The sequence below is a fragment of the Carettochelys insculpta genome, chromosome 4 (assembly GCF_033958435.1).
Source record: "Carettochelys insculpta isolate YL-2023 chromosome 4, ASM3395843v1, whole genome shotgun sequence".
In the NCBI taxonomy this organism is placed as follows: domain Eukaryota; kingdom Metazoa; phylum Chordata; order Testudines; family Carettochelyidae; genus Carettochelys; species Carettochelys insculpta.
In genome coordinates, this window is record NC_134140.1 from 17795357 (window position 1) to 17816593 (window position 21237).

Here is a 21237-nt window from a genome sequence, read left to right on the forward strand (position 1 = left end):
AGTCAATGGCTCCCCAAGCTGGAGAGAGGGAGGCAGGAGGGCTCTGGAGTCAATCTTAACTTGTGGCCTGGCTGAGCCTCTGCAACTCGTGGAGTGCTAGTTCATAGCCTCTGCACCCCTCAGCCTGCTATTGTTGGGGAGAGGGGCCCCAGGCATCAAATAAGAGGGGGAGATGTGGGCACCGGGGAAGGCACCCCTCGGCCTGCTGCTTCTGGGGGGCCTCAGGCACCAAAGTGGGGGGGGGTTAGGGCCACGGAAAGGGGGAAGCGCAATGGGGGGAGGGCACCCCGAGCTCGCTGCTTGCAGTTGTGAACAACCCCGGCTGCTGGCGCGCCTCGCCTTACCAAACCCCACCGCCTGCTCTCCGCCCCCGCGCCCGTGACTCGCCGGCTGCGGCTGCGGCGGCCCCACGTGCCCCTGCGGGCCGGCCGGCCGGAGCCAGGCAGCGCTGCAGGAGCGGACCCCGGCGGCGAGCTGGGGGCCCCCAGCCTGGCGCGGAGGGGAGGAGCCGCCCCCTTCCCATGGGCTGGGCTGTGGGGCGGAGCCGCCCCACCCCCGGCCGGCCAGCCCGGCGCGGGGAGGCGGGGCCAGCGCGGCAGCGGCTCCCTTGCGAGCGGCTGCAGGGGCTGGCTCAGACCGCCGCGGCTGCGGGAGGGACGAGGCGGCGGCTCCCGGAGCAGGTGGTGCCAAGGCGGGGAGCGCCGGGGGCAGCCGCGGGACGCGGGCAGGTAGGCGGCCGGCTCGGGCTGGGGCGGTTTCCCGGGACTTGCGAGCTCCCAGCGCCTGTCCCCGGGCGCGGCTGGGGCTCCCGTCCGAAGTAGCTGCCGTGCGGCGGCCAGGGACCCCGGCGGGGCGCGGCGTGGGGGGCTCGGAGTCGGAGAGCGGGGCAGGTGGGAAGGGCAGCAGAGCGGTCCCTGGAGCCGGCGCGATCGCAGCTGGGGCGCCCCCCGGCCCGCGGAGGGGCTGGCGGGTTTAGGCGGGTCGCCTCTGGGCTCCGCGTGAGCGGCCGGAGCAGGGCGGCTGGCTCTCAAGAGAGCCGCGGATCGCGGCGCGGCGCTGCTGGGGGCGCCTCGCGGTCTGTAACTTCGGCGCTTCGCCGCGAGTTGTGCGGCGCGGCCCCGGGAGACTCAGCCCGCGCTGTGCGCCTCTCTCCCCCCTGCGACAGGGCGCTGATTGCGGTGCAGCCGGGCCCCCCGCGGGAAGGGCCAGCATGCGGCCGGAGGATGTCTGAGCCTGGCCGGGGCCGTTTCCATCCTGCGCTGCTTTCTCCCAGCGTGGCCAGAGGAATGATTGCAGCGTGGAGCGCCTTCTTGTGCTTTTCCCTGGGGGCGACTGTCAGCAGCCTCCCGGAAGCCAGGCTGCCCATCGCAGACCTAGAAGACAGGATCACTCGAAAACCAACAGGTGAGGCAGCTACAGAGGAGGCTGGGGGCTGTGGCGGGTACTGGTTGCGTTTGCTCTTGTTGCCTCCAGGCGGGGGGGGAGGGGGGACAGATGTCCCAGGAATCCCTCTGCCTTTGCTAGCTTACTCCAGCACGCCAGGGAAATGCACAAGACCCGTGTGTGAGGCACTTTCTCCTCCTCTTGTGCGGTTGCAATCCTGGTGTTCTCCCAGGCACACCTAAAAGCAGATGTTACAGCAGCAGAACAGCCCTGCTGGGTGCCTCTGAGCTGCACAGCTCTGCAGGTGCATTGACTGGGTGACACTCTGAGTCAAAGTACACCCCTGGCATTCAGAAAGCTTCTTGGCATGTGTCTTCAGCCGCGTTCATCTGCATGGACACAGGAAGGGGAAATGGGGGTTTGAGACATTAAGAACTGGGGGCTAAAATTAAGATTATCACTTAAACTGCAGTAAGTGCCACCCAGATTAGGCGACCTTCTGTTTTAAGCAGCCACGCAAATTATTCCCAGAGTTTGCAGTAACACTGAATTTGACTTTCACTTGACAGCCAGGTTTGTTGGTGGGTTTTGTGTAGCTGTGTAAGTGTGTGTTGTGACAGAAGTGAGCAACAATTGAAGATCAATATATAGCAATCCTCAATGAAACTTTGAAAGGCTAGGCCATATAACAGTGATAATCTTTATTAAGAGCCATGTACTGTACAGTTCTGGATGGTAAGAAATAGAAGCCCCTTTAAAACCTACGTACAGTGATTATTCTGATCTCAAGATCTGTGAGTCTTGTGAAATGTCTCATACACTTTGTGGTGTTTGAATTGTAGACAGATTTTTGCTTCCAAAGTAGCGAGCAAAAAGTATTACTACAAATGATCTCTTCTGCTTAGAGGGCTTGGTTCACTTGCTACCTGGAGTCATGACATGTAGCGCTGTTACAGATTTCGCTCATGTCAAAATTATTGATCAGTGTGGAAAAGCAAAGATACTTACCTAGGCATGGTGCCATTCATTCACTTTTAATTTAAATTTGTGTGTGTTCAAGAGTGCACTTTGGGGGAGATACAATCAGAGTCATAAGCGTTTTGTTTTGTTTTGTTTTTTTAACTTAAGACTTTAGTGGGTGCAGCAGAAGGAGGAAGCTGCTGGAGCCCCATAAACATCATTTGTCCTTCTTAAGTGAAACCTTTAAACTCATCAGTGAGCAAAGTTAATATACGGGACCAAAGCTGTTTTAAAAATATACCAAATGTTTAAAATTGGTGTCGTTGTGATATGCCTCAGCTGCTACCTGAATCTGTTTATTTTTCAAAGGCCTTTAATGGAAGGTAGTCTCCCTCTTACACGCTCTCTAACTTTCAGAAAGGTTCCATGCACCAAACAGAAAGTTTCCATTGTTCAGGAAAGGGTTGAAGTATGTTCGCCAAAAAAGTGACAGGGGAATAAATGTGCTTTGTGGAAGCTTGGAGGTAAGAGCTTTACTTCCATACTCCTTTTGGTTGAAGCTATAAATCATACTGGGGATTGGTTTTGTTTTCAAGAAAGTACTAATAAAACACCAGATTCTTAGTGTAACTCGTTTGGCTCATTTTTCACAGCCAAAATAATTGATTTATGGGGCAACATCTCAGCTATTTTGTCAAAGCAGCTGAGTGTGGTGTTTAAGAGGAAACAAGAGCAGCCTGTGCTAGTGAGCTTATCAGGAGTTCACTTGAATGTTCTAATCTTTTGGTTTTTATTTTAGTCTTGTTTGAGCCAAATTCTGTCCTCAATAATATCAAGGTAAATCTGGGGCAACGTGTATCGTATCTCATAGAGCTGGAAGGGACCCTGAGAGATCAGTCTGGTCCTCCTGCACTCACAGCAGAACCTGTCACCATCCCTGACAGATTTTTTTTAAATTATTTTTAAATCTAACCTGCCCCAGACCCTTGAAAGGCTCCCTCAAGGATTGAGCTCACAACCCTGGTTTTTCAAGGCCAGTGCTCTAATCACTGAGCTATCCTTCCACGCACCCCCGCCCCCCCCAACTCCACTGCCTCAACTGTACCTTTAGATCTACACCCAGCAACTGAGATCATTGTTTTAAAAGAGTAATGCCATTCTCGTCTTAAGGCACCCAGGCTTGCCCCCTCAAATTGTTAGAGAAGATGGTTCTATGCTGGTATGTTTAAGAGCTATGTTACGCTGTGGAATTTCCAAAATTGGTGGTGGAAATTCTGCTCACAAGTTTACTTTGAAAAACTAATCTGGTAAAAAAAATAATAGCATGCTTCTCATTCTGCTGAAATGAATGTCAAAACTCCTGTATAACTTCAGATGGGATCAGATTAGGCCCTGGCTGAGCACTTCTGTTGCATTAATGTAGGACGTATTTTAAAATATTTCTCTTTTGGTTTCAATTTGTTGAACTTAAGGGTGTTTTTGAGGTGCATCATGTTGATGGGCGAAATGTAACTGCAACCAAGCTGTTCAGGGGGAAAAGAGGTACATGTACAAAGCTACAAAAATGAGACAATTTTCTGACTGACCTGAAATATGGCTGGTAAGAGTTTTTGGTTGGTTTGCAAATATGTTTAATTGGTGGAACACTCAAGGTTAAGCAACCTATTTTGAATGTACAGGGCACCCTTATTTTGGAAAAAAAAATTTCTGCGGAATAAACTGTATAAAGAATATAAACACTTAGAGCCAAGTTAAAACACATTTACTTCTCAATTTTTAAATTCAATGGCAAAAATCAAATTCTTTCTCCTCCTCAAATGGGCCATGGGGCATTGGCTCATTACTGAAGGTGGTTGTTCACTGGCTTTGGCGTTTACAGTCTAAAGCTTTATTTTCCATAAAGGGGCTTGGAAGGATTTTTCCCTAGTGATCTAATTCTCCACACGGGGCTGTGAAGGCTGTAACAGCTACTGCTTTGTGCTGATGCTCAGCTACATAAAACACACATTGAAGGGAGGCATTCTAGAGGTATGTGTATGTTTGCTAATATGAATACTAGCTATTAGTGGAGGTGGAGGGGGTGCAAGTTTTAACATCTCCACAGGGAGGTGTTCTGCTGTTGGCAGGAGGAAGGCAGATGGCGGGGTTGTTGCTGAATAGAATCCAAACTGAAAATACTAGGGGCCTCATCTAGGCTAAGTTTCTCTTCTTTCCTTTTCTGGGGCTGCTGCAGGAAGGACAATGTCAATTTTTTTTATGAATGAAAGTAGAGAGGCAAGGCAGAATTAAATGTGCATGTCATTCACTGGCTAGGACAGAGATGATTAGGGAGGTCAGTGAACTCTTTTGCTGCCTTGAGCATGCGGTCACTCTATTCAGCAGCCATAGAATAGACATCAATATAAAAAAAAAAACCCTTCCAATTTGCATGAGTATTTGGATAAAGATATTACTTCGTACGATTTGTGAATGTCAAGTAATGCTAACTTCATTGTTAGAGAGCAGGTTAATAGAAATAGTCACATTTCACTTTAAATATTTCTGGTAGCAATTCTCCTTCAGTTGTGCCTTATCTTTCAAATAGACCTGTCTCCTGTTTGAGAGATCTCGTTCACACAAACATGTTCAGAAGGGAACTTTATCTGTGTGTGAGGAGCGCTATTCATCTGAATATCAGATTTGAGCTAGAAATCTTGTCTCAAGAAAGAAGTTTGCATCTGTGCACAGGGTTAGTGCACAAATCGGGGGAAGGCCGTCAGATCTGTCAGTGGAACAAGTTTAGTGTAGAAAACACTCTGTTGTTGATTGTGCTCAAGAATCAAAAACTGGATTATTTTTAATAGTAACAGAGAGTAAGCTGTGCTAGTCTATACACTTATTTTTAAGTTTTTAATGGACACACATTCCTGTAGTGGTGGTGAGTTTTTGCACATACACTTACAGTTGGTTTTTAAAGACCTGTGAAACACTGATGTATAAAGTAGTGTCATTGTCTACTTTTAAATCCAGATCTAAAATGCTTTAGTGTGCTGTTCTGAAGAATATGTGTAATCAGGCATCGTCAGCTCAGTAGATTCATTTAGTCCTTATGCAGTAGTAATAATTAAAAACAAATTATATAAGTTAAGACTACCATATTTCACTGAATCATAAATTAACAGGGCATTAGTAACAGATGATGAAAGTTATTGCTGTTTCATACTCTATCCTTTAAGAAGCAAAGAGAGTGCAAGCAAATCTATTGAGTGCAGAATGTTAACATACCAGACTCTCTTTCGGAGTCTGTCTCTAGATTTAGCAGGAGCCTGAACTAATAAGCCTGTGGTTTCCTTTATCTTCTTTTGTTTGTTTTTTTTATTTAACGCCTTCATTAACAAATGGGATGCTAACAAGGTGGGATTAGTGTAAATCTAAAAATTTGGGAGAGAATTGTCAATCTGCAAATAAACTGAGACAATTAAAATGAGCTTGCTTGACCAATATGATAACCTTCATGAGTCCATCTCACTAATTTTTACTCCAGTTTAGGAAAGCATCTTTGCTCAGGAAGGGTGCTTAAGCACGAACTTAAAATTAGGCATGTGCTTAAGTACCATTGAAGTCAGCTGTATTAAACATGTGTTTAAGTAATTTCCTAACAGGAAATTTCCAAGGTTGCTCTGTCTCTTTGGGGTCTAGTCCATCCTAGGATGAAATTTCCGTTCAAATTAATTGGAGCTTAGGTTTTGTGCACACTGTGAAACTAAGCGTTTTTTCTCTGTCCGATGAGTAAGTGAAACTATGGCATAAAATGTGATATTAAAAAACACTACTGTCTTTTTTCCTTCACAGGACTTCTATACAATTATCTGTTACTTCAGATACAGAACCTAAAAATAACTGAAGTACCTCCATTCTGTCCCTGTGCAACAGTTACAAATATTTCACTATTAACTCCTTTAAAATGTATTGAACTGTTCATATGTCCGAGTTCTGTGAAAGCATTTGTGTAGCTCTCCACACTATTCACTAGTCTTTTCTATGACACTGTCTCAAAAAAAAAAAACAAAAACCTTGAATAAAATTAAATTAAAAAAAAAAAAAACTCTACAAATCTATGCCTTTAAAACTGTTTTGTAGCTGGGCCAGGTCCCCTTTTTATCTCTCTTTAATACTCTTAGTTTATAAACCTTGGTCTCCTCTATGCACCAGGCTGAATGCCAAAGAGGAAGACAACTTCATAAAAATTCGCCATGCTCCCTTTCGGCAGCTTACTAGCCTACAATTCAGCAAAGTGTATGTATATTGGGGGAGAGAGGAAGGGTACTCTAGCTTGCCTGAGTGTCCTCCAATGACTACAATATCAGACTCTTGTAATGCCTGGGATGCCTGTGCTGCAGATTTATAAAGTATCCTGAAAACTGCAAACCTTTGTAGTTCTAAAAGACCTTTAAAATAACATTTTGCATGTTAAATGTGCACTTTTCCTCCTGCATGTCTGAGCTTAGTTCATCCTGCAAGTTGTGCCTTAAGTGCTGCGTATGCTTATCACTTTAATTTCACTTCTGCCTTTTGGTTGTACATCTTAGAACCTTATAAAAAAACTCTGGCACATAATTTTGTCTGCATTATAACTAACTTCACTGCTCCCCTCTTTCTGATGTACTTTCAGCTTATAGATAGTGCTGTGGACATCTTTGGAGCTGCTGTGCTGTGTGTCTGTGAAGAAGGGGCTGCTTTCTTTCTGAGAATGCGGTATTAGTTATGTGCTGTCCAGTAAAGAACTCCAACTTCTTGGCTTGGATAACCAGGAAGTTTCTGTAATATCAAAAACAAGCAAGAATTCGGAGATAAGACCAGAGTAAAACCTTGGGTAAACTTGGTATTTAAAATGTGAAAGGTAGTCAGTAAGGTAACCTGTAAGAAAGGTAATCAGACCTGCCCTGTTATTCTGATAAACTATCTAAAGGAATACTATTATAACGACAAATACTGAGACTAGGCAGGTGTTATATTTGTTTGAGTCTCAAGTTGCATAACATATCACAGTCCCAAATTCAAGAATCAGAACATTTGAAAGTAGGAAACGTTCCTCCAGTAACTGATATAGTTTCAGAAGAACTGGGTTAGTATGAAAGTGAGGGTATTTTCTCTAGCTCAGCATCTAGTATGAGATTTGGGGGTTTTGTTTCAAAAAATAAAACAGGAAAAGCTATAGAACTCATTAAATGCAGTGCATTCTGGAAGGCTTTTTCAAGTATTAGTGTAGTGAAGGATCTAGCTCGTTCATGGAGGCAATGGGAACTTGATTCTATTTGGAGCAGATGTGTGTCACAGAATTAATACCTTTTAAGTTCAAAGTTCTGTAAATTCTGGTTCACGTGGGTGTTGCAAAGTTACGTTCACAAAGTCAACTAGGAAATACTGCACCAGTGAATACTGATCTTTAAACTTCAAGTTGGCATATGGCAGGCTGTCTTTATTTTCTCTTTCTTTCCCTGAAGGAGGTCAGATGTTATGGCATTTTCAGCCACTCACAGGAGGACCAGCAAATGCTGGTCTTTTGTGACATTTTGGGAATTTAGACTCAAAAGACAAAGACTTCAGACCCCTGTTCCTTGATGATCAGTTTCAACATATTTTATACTTCCAAATGTTGAGTAACATGCATTCCCGATCCAAGAATAGAAGCTAGTGTACACCCAGTTTGAGCACAATAATTCAGTGAAATGCTTCAGTGCAGATGCTCACTGCAGTGCCGGGGAGGAGTGGCTAGGTGGACCACAGTTTTTCTGTCGACCAAGCACTCACTGTCTACTCTAGGGATTAGCTTAGGGATGGTCTACACTGAAGAGTTCTGTCCAGGGGAGTGAAAAATCCTCTAGGCATTTTGAGTTGAGGCCACAGGCAGTCAGGGAGCTGTGAAAACACTAGGTTGCTCAGATTATTTGATTTCCCACTCTAGTAAACTTTATCTCTCATTGAAGTCAATGGGGATCTTTCTGAAAGGAACCAAGTTCAGGAGTAGCCTGAGGAGGGGAGAACCTGCGTGCACCTGCCCTCACCCAGCCTCACCTGAGTTCTGCTAAGGAGCAAGGTTCCATTTGCGTCTCCCTCCCATCCCTTGCCACAAGGCCCGAGACTTTCCCAGCCAGCAGCTGCTCCTGAGAGTGCTCATGGGATGGGGAGGTTTTCTCACCAGTGAGAGGCTGGACCAGAACATGGCAGAGTAATGCAGCCTGAAAATATTATTACTTTTCTGCTGTGTGGTCCACACAGGTGGAGGAGGGATAATGTGCATCCCTTCCACATGAGTGTTGGGATCTATATGCAGCTAGCCAGAGAAAGTGGGAAATGCTTCTGTGGAGGTTGCACGTGCGCGCGCGCACACACACCAGTTTCATGCAGAAGGGTTAGTAGCTTGTAGAGGGCAGATCTATGGGAAAAGACTGATCTTAATGTAGGGATCTCTGGATTTGGCTGACTGCACCAAAGAACTATGTAGTGTCATTTTTTTACGTGGATCTTAACATTTGGTTGTAGAATCTCTAGGGCTCTGTTCATGTCTGTTCCATTGCGGGACCGACGGGGTTTGAAGCTTTCTATATTGGCAGCTTATAACCCTGCCTTGTAAATGACAAGTGAGGGCCTGATTCTGTGCCCATTGACTTGTAAAGAGAATGGGCTTGAGTTTTTAACAGATTATGGCATGAGCAGCCAGCAGGGATTGCGTGGAAAGGATTCTAATGAGCCAAACATTGTACGGTAAACTCTTTTCATATCCAGCAGCCCTGGGACTTGGAGGTTGCCAGATATTCAAATATTCGGGATAATAGAGAGAGATACCAAGCAGTACATAACACTAAAGACAAACACGATTCGATATTAAGAAACAAACAAAAAATGTATGGAAAGTACTTTACTTGACAACAACAGTAGCATTATACACTGTAAACTTATCCTGTATTTGTTGCATTTATTTGTATTTACTTTCACTAGACTGTACTTATGGAAAACGTAACTAAAATTTCCTTATAGTTAAAATGCCCATTATTTGAGAGTTCTGGATGGTAGAATGCCAGATATAAAATTGTTTACTGTACCAAGCACAAAGAATTTGTTTATAATACAGGTTGAACCTCTCTAATCTAGAACTCTCTTGTCTGGCAACATCTGTAATCTGGCATGGTTTTGGTTAGCCACACAACCACTTACCATGGGTGTGTCCAAGTTTCCCGAGGTCCTGTAAAGTTTGTTTCCAGCCACTACTCCTGGATCTCAGTGTTCTGTGCTGTTGTTTAGCTGCAATTCAGCCTTAAATGTCTTCTAAGAGCCCAGAAAGCTATAGAAGTATTGGTAATATGCTACACAATATTGACCTCCTGTGTTCCAGTACTGGTTAGGTCTTGAGGGTGCCGGATAAGAGAGGTTCAACCTGGCCTGGCCAGCTGTGAGTTTGTGTATGGGTTTTGTTCTGTTTTACTGTCTGCTTTTAGTGTTTTGTTTTGATCCTCCATCCTTCCATGAACTCCCATTTCTTCAGAAATGTGCTTTAATATTTTAAAGGATTTTTTGTGATTTCAGTGTCTGTGTTTGTTTTGTGACTGTTTTTTGTTCTTATAATTCTGATGTTGACTTGGCACAGCCCCCATAATTAGCTGCATTCTGAATCTGCCAAAGCCAAATCCTCTGTCAAAGTAGCAAATATTGTTTTCCCCTGCAGTAACTGTTGGCTTGAAGCCTGTGTAGATCATAGGGTCATAAGAATGCTAGTCACTGTCATACTAGCAAGATTCTCATGTCAGTGTCTTTCCATCATATCAATGTCGCATGGTATTAGTACCCTCTGCTGTGATTTGAAGTTAGCACAATACACCAGAGAGAGTGTTAATAATCCACCACAGGGGTCTGTAATTGAGGTGGGGCCCAGACTGCTCTTTGGCAGTCCACATACTGGAAGGCAGGAGGCCAGTCTCACCAGAATTTGGAATGTGAAAAACATTGCCCCAATTTGCATAAGGAACAGAAGATTGTGAATGTGGTGGCATTCTGTGCCTCCTGCTAGAATACACTAAGATACAATAGTGAAGCTCTGGTACATTGCGTACCCTTCAAGGAGAGTTCCCTGGAATCCAGCAGACAAACAGGCTGAAGGAGTATCAAAGAGAATTTTTGGAAATTATTGTTTTTAGTTTGGAGGGTGAGACTCAAGTACTAGAAATCCTCTCAGCAGCATGTAGCTTAACTGTTTATTTGGAGCTTGCAGAAGGCAATGAAGTCATCAGTAATCAGATTTTTATAAACTTAAGTAAATAGATCACCATTACAAATGTGTTTATAGCCAGTATTTGGATCTGTTTTAAAAAAAATAGTGCAGTAGGTGGTGGAATTACAGCATGAGAATGAATCTAGAATATGAAGGGGAAAGAAATAGCTCAATAGAAATTGATAAGCACTGGCATTAAAATAGAGAGCACAGATCAGTAGCATATGTACCTAAAGACGAATCCTTTATGAACCTGTCCCTAGTTGAAATAACTGGAATTAGGCACAGTGTCGTCTGCTTCCTATCTGTGTGATTTGTCCTTCCTGTCTTGCTTGCAGTCAGGGGATTTACAAGAAAAGATTTGAACCTTATTTTGGTAGCTGGCATTCCTGCTTTTGAACCAGTGAAAACCATATTTCTCTCTTCCTTGGAATGCATATGCTGAGAGTAAACAATTGTCCTTCAGCAGTTCATGAAAGAAGAATGAAGTTTTTAAGAAAATTTCTTCCACTTTGAACTAATGATTTGAATAGACTGAGGCTGGGGATTAGTGACTAACTGGGAGGAGTTGATAGTCTAAGGTGCATAAATTAGCTGATAAATGCAGTTTAAAAAAAAAACCTTGCTGTTGAGCACAGTTAGATCTGGAAGAACACTTAATGTACAAAGTGAATGCAGTATTTTTTTGCCAGTTTGTTATGGGTGAGCACACAGTTCCTCTTCCCCTCCCTGCCCCCAGACCGCAGCTTTTCATGAAAGGTGTTTTTAGTGAAAACTCAAAAAGCCTCTTTCTTGCAAAATGTGGCGGCGATCATTCCCTGGAGACGGTGTGGCCAGGAGAAATGAGCCAAAGGGATGGAGGCCCAGAACTCCCACTAACAAGCCTAATAGCACTTCACACACCACTGGGGCCTGACACCACTGCCTGTCTGCCATTAGTTCCCTTTGACAGAGGCAGAACCGTAAGTATGAGAGAGGGAGTGGGGCAAATTTTCTGTGATTGCAAAAAAGTTTTTTTTTTCTTTTAAATTAGCAAATATTGCTTGCCTCATCCCCCTGAAATACATCACTCAGCTTGTTCTGAGAACCAGTGGGTCAAGGCTAAATGTGAAGTGGTCGTTTGTTCCAGGTCAATCCTAAAACATTAGTGTCACAATTTTCATTAAGTGCCTGGCTTTTGGCATTTGAAGTCCATAATTAAGCTCCAAAATAAGTGGCTGGATTTTTTTTCCCCAAAAAAATTTCTCTGCATCCCCACAGGTATGTTTGGCTTGGAGTTACAGGCCTATACTTACTATATAAGACTGTTCATCAGTAGACCTCCAGGCATTTTACAAAGGTGGTCAGTATTTTTATCCCCACTCTGCAGATGGGAAAACTGAGGCACAGAGAAAGGAGGTGCCCAAGATCACCCAAAAAACCACAGCCAAGAATACATCCCAGATTTCCTGAATTTCGGTCTCGTGCTCTGTTCACCAAGTCACACTGAGACCTTTATATTTGAATATCTTGACCAGGTTTTACCTTAGCAAGAACTGCATAAAATCCCTGTGTGGTTTTCTCTTCTTCCAAGTGAATCACCTACAGTCTGTCAGCTGAGCGCGGGCATCCTTGCCTTGCTGAAATCTTCAGTCTGTTGCTCAGAGCAGCAGGTTAGGAAGATAGCAGTTTCAAAAGTCTAGCAGCTGATGCTTGCCCACACTCTTGGGTGGGGGGAAGAGGAGAATGACCCTCAACTCTGTCCCCGTTCAGCTCTTCAGACATTCATTGGGCAAATGCATTTTAGGGAGGGGAGCAGTTTGAGGGCTGCCTCTTCTTCCCCCAACTGCTGCTGCATGTGGAGTGGAGGGGGCAGCAGGAGGAGATGGGGATTCCAGAAAGACCCAAGACGGAGGAAAGATTTTATTTCCATTTCTTTTGGCCACTGATCGAATTCAATAGCACCATTATTTGGCTCTAGAGCCAAAAGAAACCCCAGCTGTGAAACCTCTGTCCCCAAAAATGTTTTGCATCTTTCCCCTGCTAAACCACATGCACATATAAGCCAGACAAAAACGACATGGGTCCGTGGATGTGTTTATTGACTTGTACGATGACTTCAACGTGTGTATTACTTAGAGAAGAAGCAAATTAGTCTTTGACTCACTTTTATTTATAGTTATGGTGGCAGATGTTGGTCTTAAGAAATCCGAAAGAAGTCATGGGCTACTTCATCACCTCAGACAAGGAGCTCTTCATGGGTGGGTGGGAAGCCACAGAGAGCAGATAGTTAGATGTGAAGCAGATGGCTTGTTGAGATTGGCCTCAATGGCTGAATAGAGGGATTGGGGTTGGTATGGTATATTGGTCTTGTGAAGAAAGGGGTATTTTAGGACCAGATACATAAGGTATTTAGCCTTCCATTTCCTAATAATTTTGAATACATTTGTTTATCTGGGCCTTTGTGATGAAGTCCATTGAAGCAGGGCTTAGACCTAGGTTCCGTTCCCAGCTCTCTCAGACCATCTGTGTGTGTGAGACCTTAGGCAAGCCACTTGATTTCTCCCCAGCTAGGTTACGCATCTACAATGAGGGTAACGCATCTTTTCTGTTGCTTTTTGTTGTTTGTTTGGAACAAAGGCAACTATGGGCAGGGACTGCTTTGTACTATGTATTTGTAATGTACCTCTCCCAATGGGCTCTGACTTGGGTCGAGGCTTCTGGCAGAACCCAATACAAATAATACATTGAATTGTCTGTCTGAAATTATGCCACATGAGCTTGGTGCTACAGAATGTGACTCAGACGCAGATCCTACTTACAAGGAGCCATTTAGAGTAGGGTAATACAGAAGATGGAATGTGTTAGTCCTGGCAAAAATGCCTGAAGCGTTCTTTAGGTATTCATAAAAATGCGTAAATATTTAATTTACTATTCATTGGGGGTAGACAGTCCTGCTGTAGTTACACAAGTCTCTACAATCTTGACAGAAATTAATTCACCATTTGCTTGAGCACAGCTACCTGTGGGGTGAAAAAGTAGCAGCCTTTTAATGATGCAGAGCAATACCACACAACAGTTAAGGATGGAAAAACTGTATCTACACGTGCATTCTTCCTTTGAAATAGGAAAGCAAATGAGGGAAACTGGGAATGCAGATGAGGCATTGATTTACATATTTCATGCTTCATTTGCATAATCTCTTCAGAAGAGATTCTTTCTGATGGAAAAAAGCAGTGTAGCTGGGACTCTTTCAAACATAAACCCCATCTTCGAAAGAACCCTTCTTCCTTAAAAAAGAAAAAAGGGGGGGGGGAATAGGAATAAGGGTTCCTTCGAAGATGGGGGTTTATTTTCTGAAGAACCCCATCTACACTGCTTTTTTTCTTTCAAAAGACTGTCCTCTGAAAAGAGATTATGCAAATGAGTGTGATATGTAAATCAGCACCTCATTTACATTTCTGATTTCCCTTGTTTGCATTCCTTTTTTGAAGAAGGAATGCATGTGTAGACATAGCTAAAGTGATATATCCATATAGAATTGGAAGAGGAAACCAGGTAAAAAGAATTTCATTAATCAGCCTAGAGTTTGGCAAGTGAGGCTAACACACTGCTCTGCCAATGTGCCGTTCCACACAGGTGGTCAGGACCTTAGTTTTATATCATCTGAAAAAGAATGTATTCAGCAGCATAGAAATGCTCCCTTGGTTCAGAAAGGACTTGTAAGGCCATCCATTGAACCATGAATGCTATTCCCTGCAATATCCTAGGCTTTCCCAGCCAAGTTCTCAGAAGACTTAGCATGTCACAGCCTGGAGGTATGACCAGCTTACAGCCCAGTGTATTAAGCCACTGTAAACAAAGGAGTAATCCACAGTACGATCAGAACCTGCTATTTTTCTGTTCCAGAAGAAAAAAAATAAAATGAATCAATTTCTTTGTCCTGGGTAAAAACATCAGTTCTTCATATTGTTGTGTTCAGGTTGATTCCATCCAACAAGTGACTACATCTTTGATGCAAATATAATGATTGCTGAGGACAATGGCAACGGCACAGTTGGTCCTTGACCTATCTATAGCACAGGTATAGGGTTTGGTCCTGTACTTACTTAGGTCAATGATAAAGCTGCAGCAGGGTTCAGAAGTGCAGAATCAGGGCCCAGAGCTGTAATATGGCCGGGATCTATCCATGTTCTGGTAGTTGCCTCAGTCTTTTGACCATCTAAAACTTTGGCATAATTACATCACTTCCAGTCTACAGATGTTGATTATGCTGAAACTGTACTCTGTTATATTTCTAGCGTGGGTGAGCAATAAGTCATCTTGTATGTGAAGGAAGGGTAAAATACTTGGAGCCAGTAGAGATATCTAAACGTGCGCTGTACCAATCCACCTGACAGAGCCTGCAGATACTTTTAATGTAAAAAAGATCAAAACAAATCCCCTGGAAGTAAGTGGGAGCTTTTCTTGGATGAGGGCAGTGGGACTTGGCCCAGTCCACAAAATCTAGTCATAGTCTATATTCAGTTGTCAGTGAGCGAGAATGGCCTTTGTGTTGAAGAACTGTGCTGGAACTCAGCAGGTCTGGACTGAGCTCCAGCTCTATTAGACACTCAGTGTGATGTTGGGCCTGGTTTGCTGACGGTGGTGTGGGGGATCTCCTAGTCAATGCCACCAGCAGCACAGTGGGGATAATGCAGGCTTTGTACTCGCCCTCACACTGTACCTCTCCCAGAATTGGCCGGTACCATGCCCCTGAAGTCCCAGGATGGGAGGTGGTCTCTGCACACTTTCCCTGTCCCAAGTGCTGACTCTGCAGCACTCGGTGGCTAGGAACTGCAGCCATTGGGCTCCGGGGTGGGGGGATGGGACAGGGCCTGCGGGCAGTGGTACATGAAGACCCCCCCAGCTCTCCTGCCTGGGAGCTGCTGCCAGCATGGTGTGGGGGTTGCCTTTGGGAGCCACCCAACGTACGCGTTGGCCCTCTCCTGCACCCTGACTGCCTTCCAGAACCCACGCTCCCTCTAGCACACAGACTCCCTGCACCCCAGCGTGGCGAACTGGGGTGGGGAGGGGGTGAGTCGGTGGTGGAGAGAGGAGAAGGCAGTGAGTGGCAGTGGGGCCTTGGGGAGAGGGTAGGGGAAGGGTCTTTGGGTTTGTTCAGTTAGGTAGATGGCACATGGAAGCCTTGGCCATGCTGGAGGAGTGTGCCCAGTGGGGACGCTGGCAGCTCGTTGGATGCCAGCCGATACAAGCCAAATATCAGGTGGACGTATCCGTGTGGGCATGGCTAGTGCAAGTGTAGGGGCCCACTGACTGTTCTGTCCTGAGGCTCAGAATTCATGGGCCCGTCTGCGTTGGGCAAAGTGCTTAGTGTCTCTGTGCCTTAGTGGCCCATCATTAAAATGGGAACAGCAATACTACTTTCTCCCCCACCCCACCCTTTGTCTTGTTCATAGGATTGTAAGTTTTGGGGGCCAGGACTGCAACTCACTGTGTGTCTGTGCAGTGATGTTTCGGTCTGTTGTTTGGAGTGTTTATGTGCTACCATAATAAAAGTAATCTGTTCATTCCTGTTTTAATGTGGTGGGGGGAGGAAGGTTCTCTGAGAGCTCATTCTCAGCTGTCACACAGGAGTGTTTTTATGGCGCATGTGGCGGGGGGGGGTGTGCATGGAAAGGGAGGTTTGTTTGTTTGGTTTATAGAGAAAGGTTTGACAAACTTTGGCATGGGAAAGGAGAAGGTTGGCAAAATCAGGAGATCACACAGCATGACTGAAAGTGGCAATGGGTCATTACCTAAGGGAGTTAGTAAATATGTCCAGAAGTTCTATAAAACAATGTACAAATGTTCTTAGCTCACAAAAACAAACAGGCTTCTCTTTTACTCCAAGACATGGGAAATGACCAGTCGTAGAGAGTGTGTTTCCTTACGGAAGCATTCAGGTAGTCTGGAACAGAAGCAAAATTGAGCTTGATATTTATGTACCCAGGTTGATTCCAGAATTTTGGACCAATTTGTGATCAGAAAGAGAGTGATTTGGTAACACTAAAATTTTTGTTTTGAGAGGAGTGGAAACAGAGACATGCATGATTTCCTTGCACTCTCTTAATTCATTACGTGCTGTGAGAAACCCACTGTAATAGATACAGTTCCACAAGACCATTAAAAGATCAGTTCTGTTGAACTTGATGCCCTACTGCTGGAAACGATCAAATGTTGCATTTGGTTGGACTTGCGCGTGTTGTATGTAGTAAGCCAACAAGTTCTGATAATTTAGGGTTTGTTTTCTACTGCTGTTTCGTATAACTTCATAGACAGAGTAAAAATAAAGAACTGGCTTTATTTCCTACCAGGGAGATGGAACAGACATTAGCACTGTATTTGAACGCAGCAAGGTAGAAACAGAAATGTGTGTTTAAAAAAAAAAAAAAAAAAAATCAGACAAGCTGCAAAATATCTGGAGCCCAATTGAACAGAGTATTGAATTTGGAGCTCTTTACTCCCTTTAGTGGTTTTTCTGAGAGAGAGGAAAGAGAACTTCAGAACGCCCACTTTTTGTATACGGTGTCAGAAAGCTTTTTTTAAAGCTGAGAGAAATGAGAGCAAAGCTTTGCAGTGGCTACAATGTTGCCTCCTCACAGCTATATGTGCTTTTTAAAACCCATCTCTGTAGTGGCTCACTTAAGTAAGTTAAAATGGATAAAACAGTGAAACCCAAAGGAGGGGTAACTGGGGACTACAGACAAGCTTTTCAAGCAGGGAGCTTAGCGCTGAAATCCTGCCCTTAGCATTGAAATAACTGGTGTGGTTTTGAAAGCTGTTGAGCAGACACAGGTTCCATTGAATTCAATGGATTCAGCACCTTTATAAAAATCAAGCAACTAATTTTAGATGGGGATTTAGGTCTTAAGTCGCCTAAATTTGAGAAGTTTGCCATTGGTTTGGTAAGCGTACAATGAAAATACACCACATTTGTGTAATTTCTTTCTTTCCATTGCACAATTCTAACTAGTAGAGAGGAATCTGAGCCCCAGACACTTCACTCTGTGCTCACCCTTAAGAAATAAGGAACTATGAAATGTGCTCATCTGATATCATTACAGGAAGACAAGTATTGGATGCATCTGACAAAGTGGGTCTTTGCTCATGAAAGCTTATACTCCAATATATGTTAGTCTAGAAAGAGCCACAGGACTTCTCATTGTTTTTACAAGAAGGTAATTTTTAATGAAAGAAAATTGATTTGTGTTACTTCCAAAACACCATTCATGGCATATATGAAAATAAGCACCAGAAACTTTTACAATTCCTAATATTTTAAATGTATATAATTTTAAAAAAATCAACAAAAACTGAACTAAAGGCAATTGATAGTGTCAGAATTACATGGAGATTACGATTTAGTGTTTGTAGAAAGAAGCGTTTCCCTCTTTATAGGGAGGAGAAGGTGGAGTGAGGAAACAGGGCTAGGAGTTTTGAGGTTTAATGCTTATTACAGTTTTAGTGGGTAGGAAAATTCAATCAATAAATTTTGTTTAATGCACTGAAACTGGTGTTCGCTTTCACTAGCTGCACCAGAAAGTAGTTTTCATTTTGAAACTAGGACACTCATAGTTGGAATGACAATTAATGCTGAGTGAATATGGTCCCAGTTGGAAGCCCATTTTTGAATAGAATGAAAACTCCCTCCATCCCCAAACACTGGCCCCAGAGTGTAGTAGCTTCCGTTTTTAATTAGCCAGCCAGAGAAAATTTAGCTTATTGTGTCTTTCGCCTCCTTTGGCCCAGTGGATAACTTAGGTTTCTCCGTCTTGCTGTCAGGAGGCTGTTCTTTTTATTTTACTTTGTTTTTGATGCAGGGGGCTTTCAGGATGCTTAGGATTAAACTCATTGTTCTGGAGTATTTACAGCCAGCTGCCTGCATTAAATGAAGATTAGAGGAGCACACATTAAAAGTGCCAGGCAGCTCCGAGGAGCTGGGATTTGGTATATGCTTAGCTGTGAATCGAAGGGGAAAGGTTGGAGCTTGATGGCAGATTTTCCTGATGTCATGTGATCTCAAAGCAGACTCCATAAAGCATCGCTAATAAACTCCCATGCTGGCCCTGACTGGGAGTGAAAAAGAAGCTGTTTCAGGAACTGCCTCAAACAAAACTTAAATCTCAACTTCCCTCTTGGGGCCTGCTGAACTTTGCACTGTGTGAATGGTTGTCTCATGACATATCCAGAGCACTCAGATATAGACCTTATCTAATTGTCAAAACACCTCTCTGAGGCAGGTACAACTCTGCATGTGAGAGATGAACTGTTTTGGAAGGAGTAGGAGGAGTTAAGGGAGGGAACACAACAAACATAGCCCAAAATAGTCTTTAAAGCTCTGTGGTATTTACCTGTATAAAGAGGATGTACATGTTGTTTGAGAGATTTTATAGCAAGTTGAGGGGGAAACATCCTTGCATTTCCCTCCCTCTCTTACCCCTTGTTTACTACTAGTTCATTTAAATTGCCTGAATCTTACAGAAAACTTCCCAGGAGACTAGCCAATACCCTTCACAATAACCTAGCTGTGTGGGCTAGGCAGACAAAGAGCATGAGGATGTTGTGGGTATGGCCAAGGTTTGATACAGGATGCTAAGGTACTGTCATGCCTCTGCAATGGTTTTCCTTAGTGACCCTTGACAAGTAGTCACACATGGCCCATGGAGGTTCTAAAACAGGAGGCCAACACGTGACCCATGGAGCCTTTTCATCCAACCAACAGAGCCAGCAGCGGTGCCTTTTTGAAAGCTGGATGTGTGGCTCCAAGCTGCATATGGTTCTTTATGGAGACCTTTACAGCTCTGGATGCTGCTGCTGCGCACTCCTCCTCCTGCCCTGCCGCGCTGCAAGAGTAGAACTCAATTTAATTGGTTTAATGGCTGGCAGGAGGGATCCAGTCATTAAACCAATTAAATTGAGTCCCATTATCTCAGTATAGCAGGGCAGAGAGCTGCATGCTGTACGTGGGAGAAGGGATTAGGAGGGCTGGGGGTTGGGAAGGAGAGCCATGCAGTCACGGTGAGGAGAAGATGGCGGCCTGGTGAAGGTGCAACGAGGGATGACATCATGTGGAGCTCATGTGTGAGGTAAATTAATCCTGGGTTTGCAGCTGTGAGGGGTTAAGTCTGTGGGTGGGGGGGCAGATTTGGGGCTGAGAGGAGTTAAGCCTGGGGGCGGGGACAGATTGGGACTGAGAGGGATTAAACCTGAGGCTGGGGAGTGGAGAGTTTGGGACTATTTTGTGTTTGGCCCCTGGAACATGTAAAAAATTGCCATGTGGCCCAATGAATAAATAGTTTGGCCACCCCTGTTCTAAAATACACTCTTTAATAGGGCAGTTCAATCCATGAGTGCTATATGTCCCAGCACATGGAGTTCCATCCTGATCCATCAGTCTTCTGCTTGGAGCAAGGCAGTGCATTGCATGCTGGTCTTGTAATTTCATGGATTGTTTAGAGCAACTATTTCTGCAGGCACGATTCAGGTAAACTGGGCACTTCACTACATCCCATGTGTTTGCTATGCAGACATGTCCAGGTGTCTCAGCCATACTCGCTTCCCTTATACCATATAGCCCTTTAGGACTTCTGCCTAAGAGGTTGAGGATATGGCAGACTTTTTCTTAGGAGGTGCTTCTGAATCATGACTGGGTATTGTAAAATCAGTGTTGGTGGGTTTTGTTTTGTTTTGTTTTTCCCCCAAATTTGAGTTCTATTTAAGAAGCGCCACCTGTGAAACAAGTGCAAACTTATTTGAGCTATATAGTGCATCAGATTTAAAGAACAGCCCTCCAATCACTGTGGCTCACTGCTTTTAAGAAACAAACACAGAACCCAAATCTGGGCATGCAACCGTCATCAATGTTCTTTGTCGAGGGGTATATTCTTAAATGCTCCCAGCTTGTTAGATGTCTGATTTTACTAAACTAAATACATGTTTGACTAGATAGTTTGAGAACAGAGAGTAAATCTGAACCAGAGTAAGCCAGTAGTTATTAATTATATGCGCTATTTTATTTCTTCTGACTTGGTGTCTGAGGTAATTTAAGAAAACACTCCATTAAAAGAGAATACTGTAGAATCCAGAAGAATCCTGTTTTCTACTTGGTTGATGAAACAGAAAGCTAATTGCTAGTAGTAAATCCATTCAAAGGAGGATTGGAGGAAGAGAGAAAAGTTAATATTACTCCTTGAATGCCATTTAATCTCTGAAACCTTTCAAACAGATGTAAATTAGGATTTGCACAACAGAGAGTCAACAGTTGCTCAGATGAGGCAGATTTGTAACATCTGCTTTTCTGTCCTAGAAACCCTTCAAAATTAGTATGACTGTATCCAATCTAAAGACTACTGACTTTTTTCCATAGATTCAATTTTAAAAACAACAATATACAACTGAGTGAAAAAAATCTGCTTATTTTGATTAAATTGAATATTCTTTGTTTTTTAATTAAGTCTTTTTTTAAGAGGACTAACGTTTTTCTAAATCCTGTTGTGGTCTCATGGTGGCAGTTAATCTATCTGCCCTTTTTTCAGGCAAAAGAACATTGACTTCTGTGGGAGAAACGTAGGCCAGTAACAGTTCCAAAGTAGGAAGGCTCCCATAATGATAAACTGTTGTGAACTGCA

The 21237-nt window shown here is 43.9% G+C and overlaps 1 protein-coding gene across 6 annotated transcripts in view; it reads left to right on the plus strand.

The window, feature by feature from the left end:
* The first annotated feature begins 654 nt into the window (after window positions 1-654).
* Window positions 655-21237, plus strand: part of FGFR3 (fibroblast growth factor receptor 3) — a 78429-nt gene continuing 57846 nt past the window's right edge. For all 6 annotated transcript variants that reach the window (XM_074992323.1, XM_074992324.1, XM_074992326.1 and 3 more), the window contains exons 1-2: window positions 655-728; window positions 1166-1404. In XM_074992323.1, coding sequence (XP_074848424.1) covers window positions 1224-1404 — 181 coding nt within the window. In that variant the 5' untranslated portion in view covers window positions 655-728; window positions 1166-1223. The remainder of the gene's footprint in view (window positions 729-1165; window positions 1405-21237) is intronic.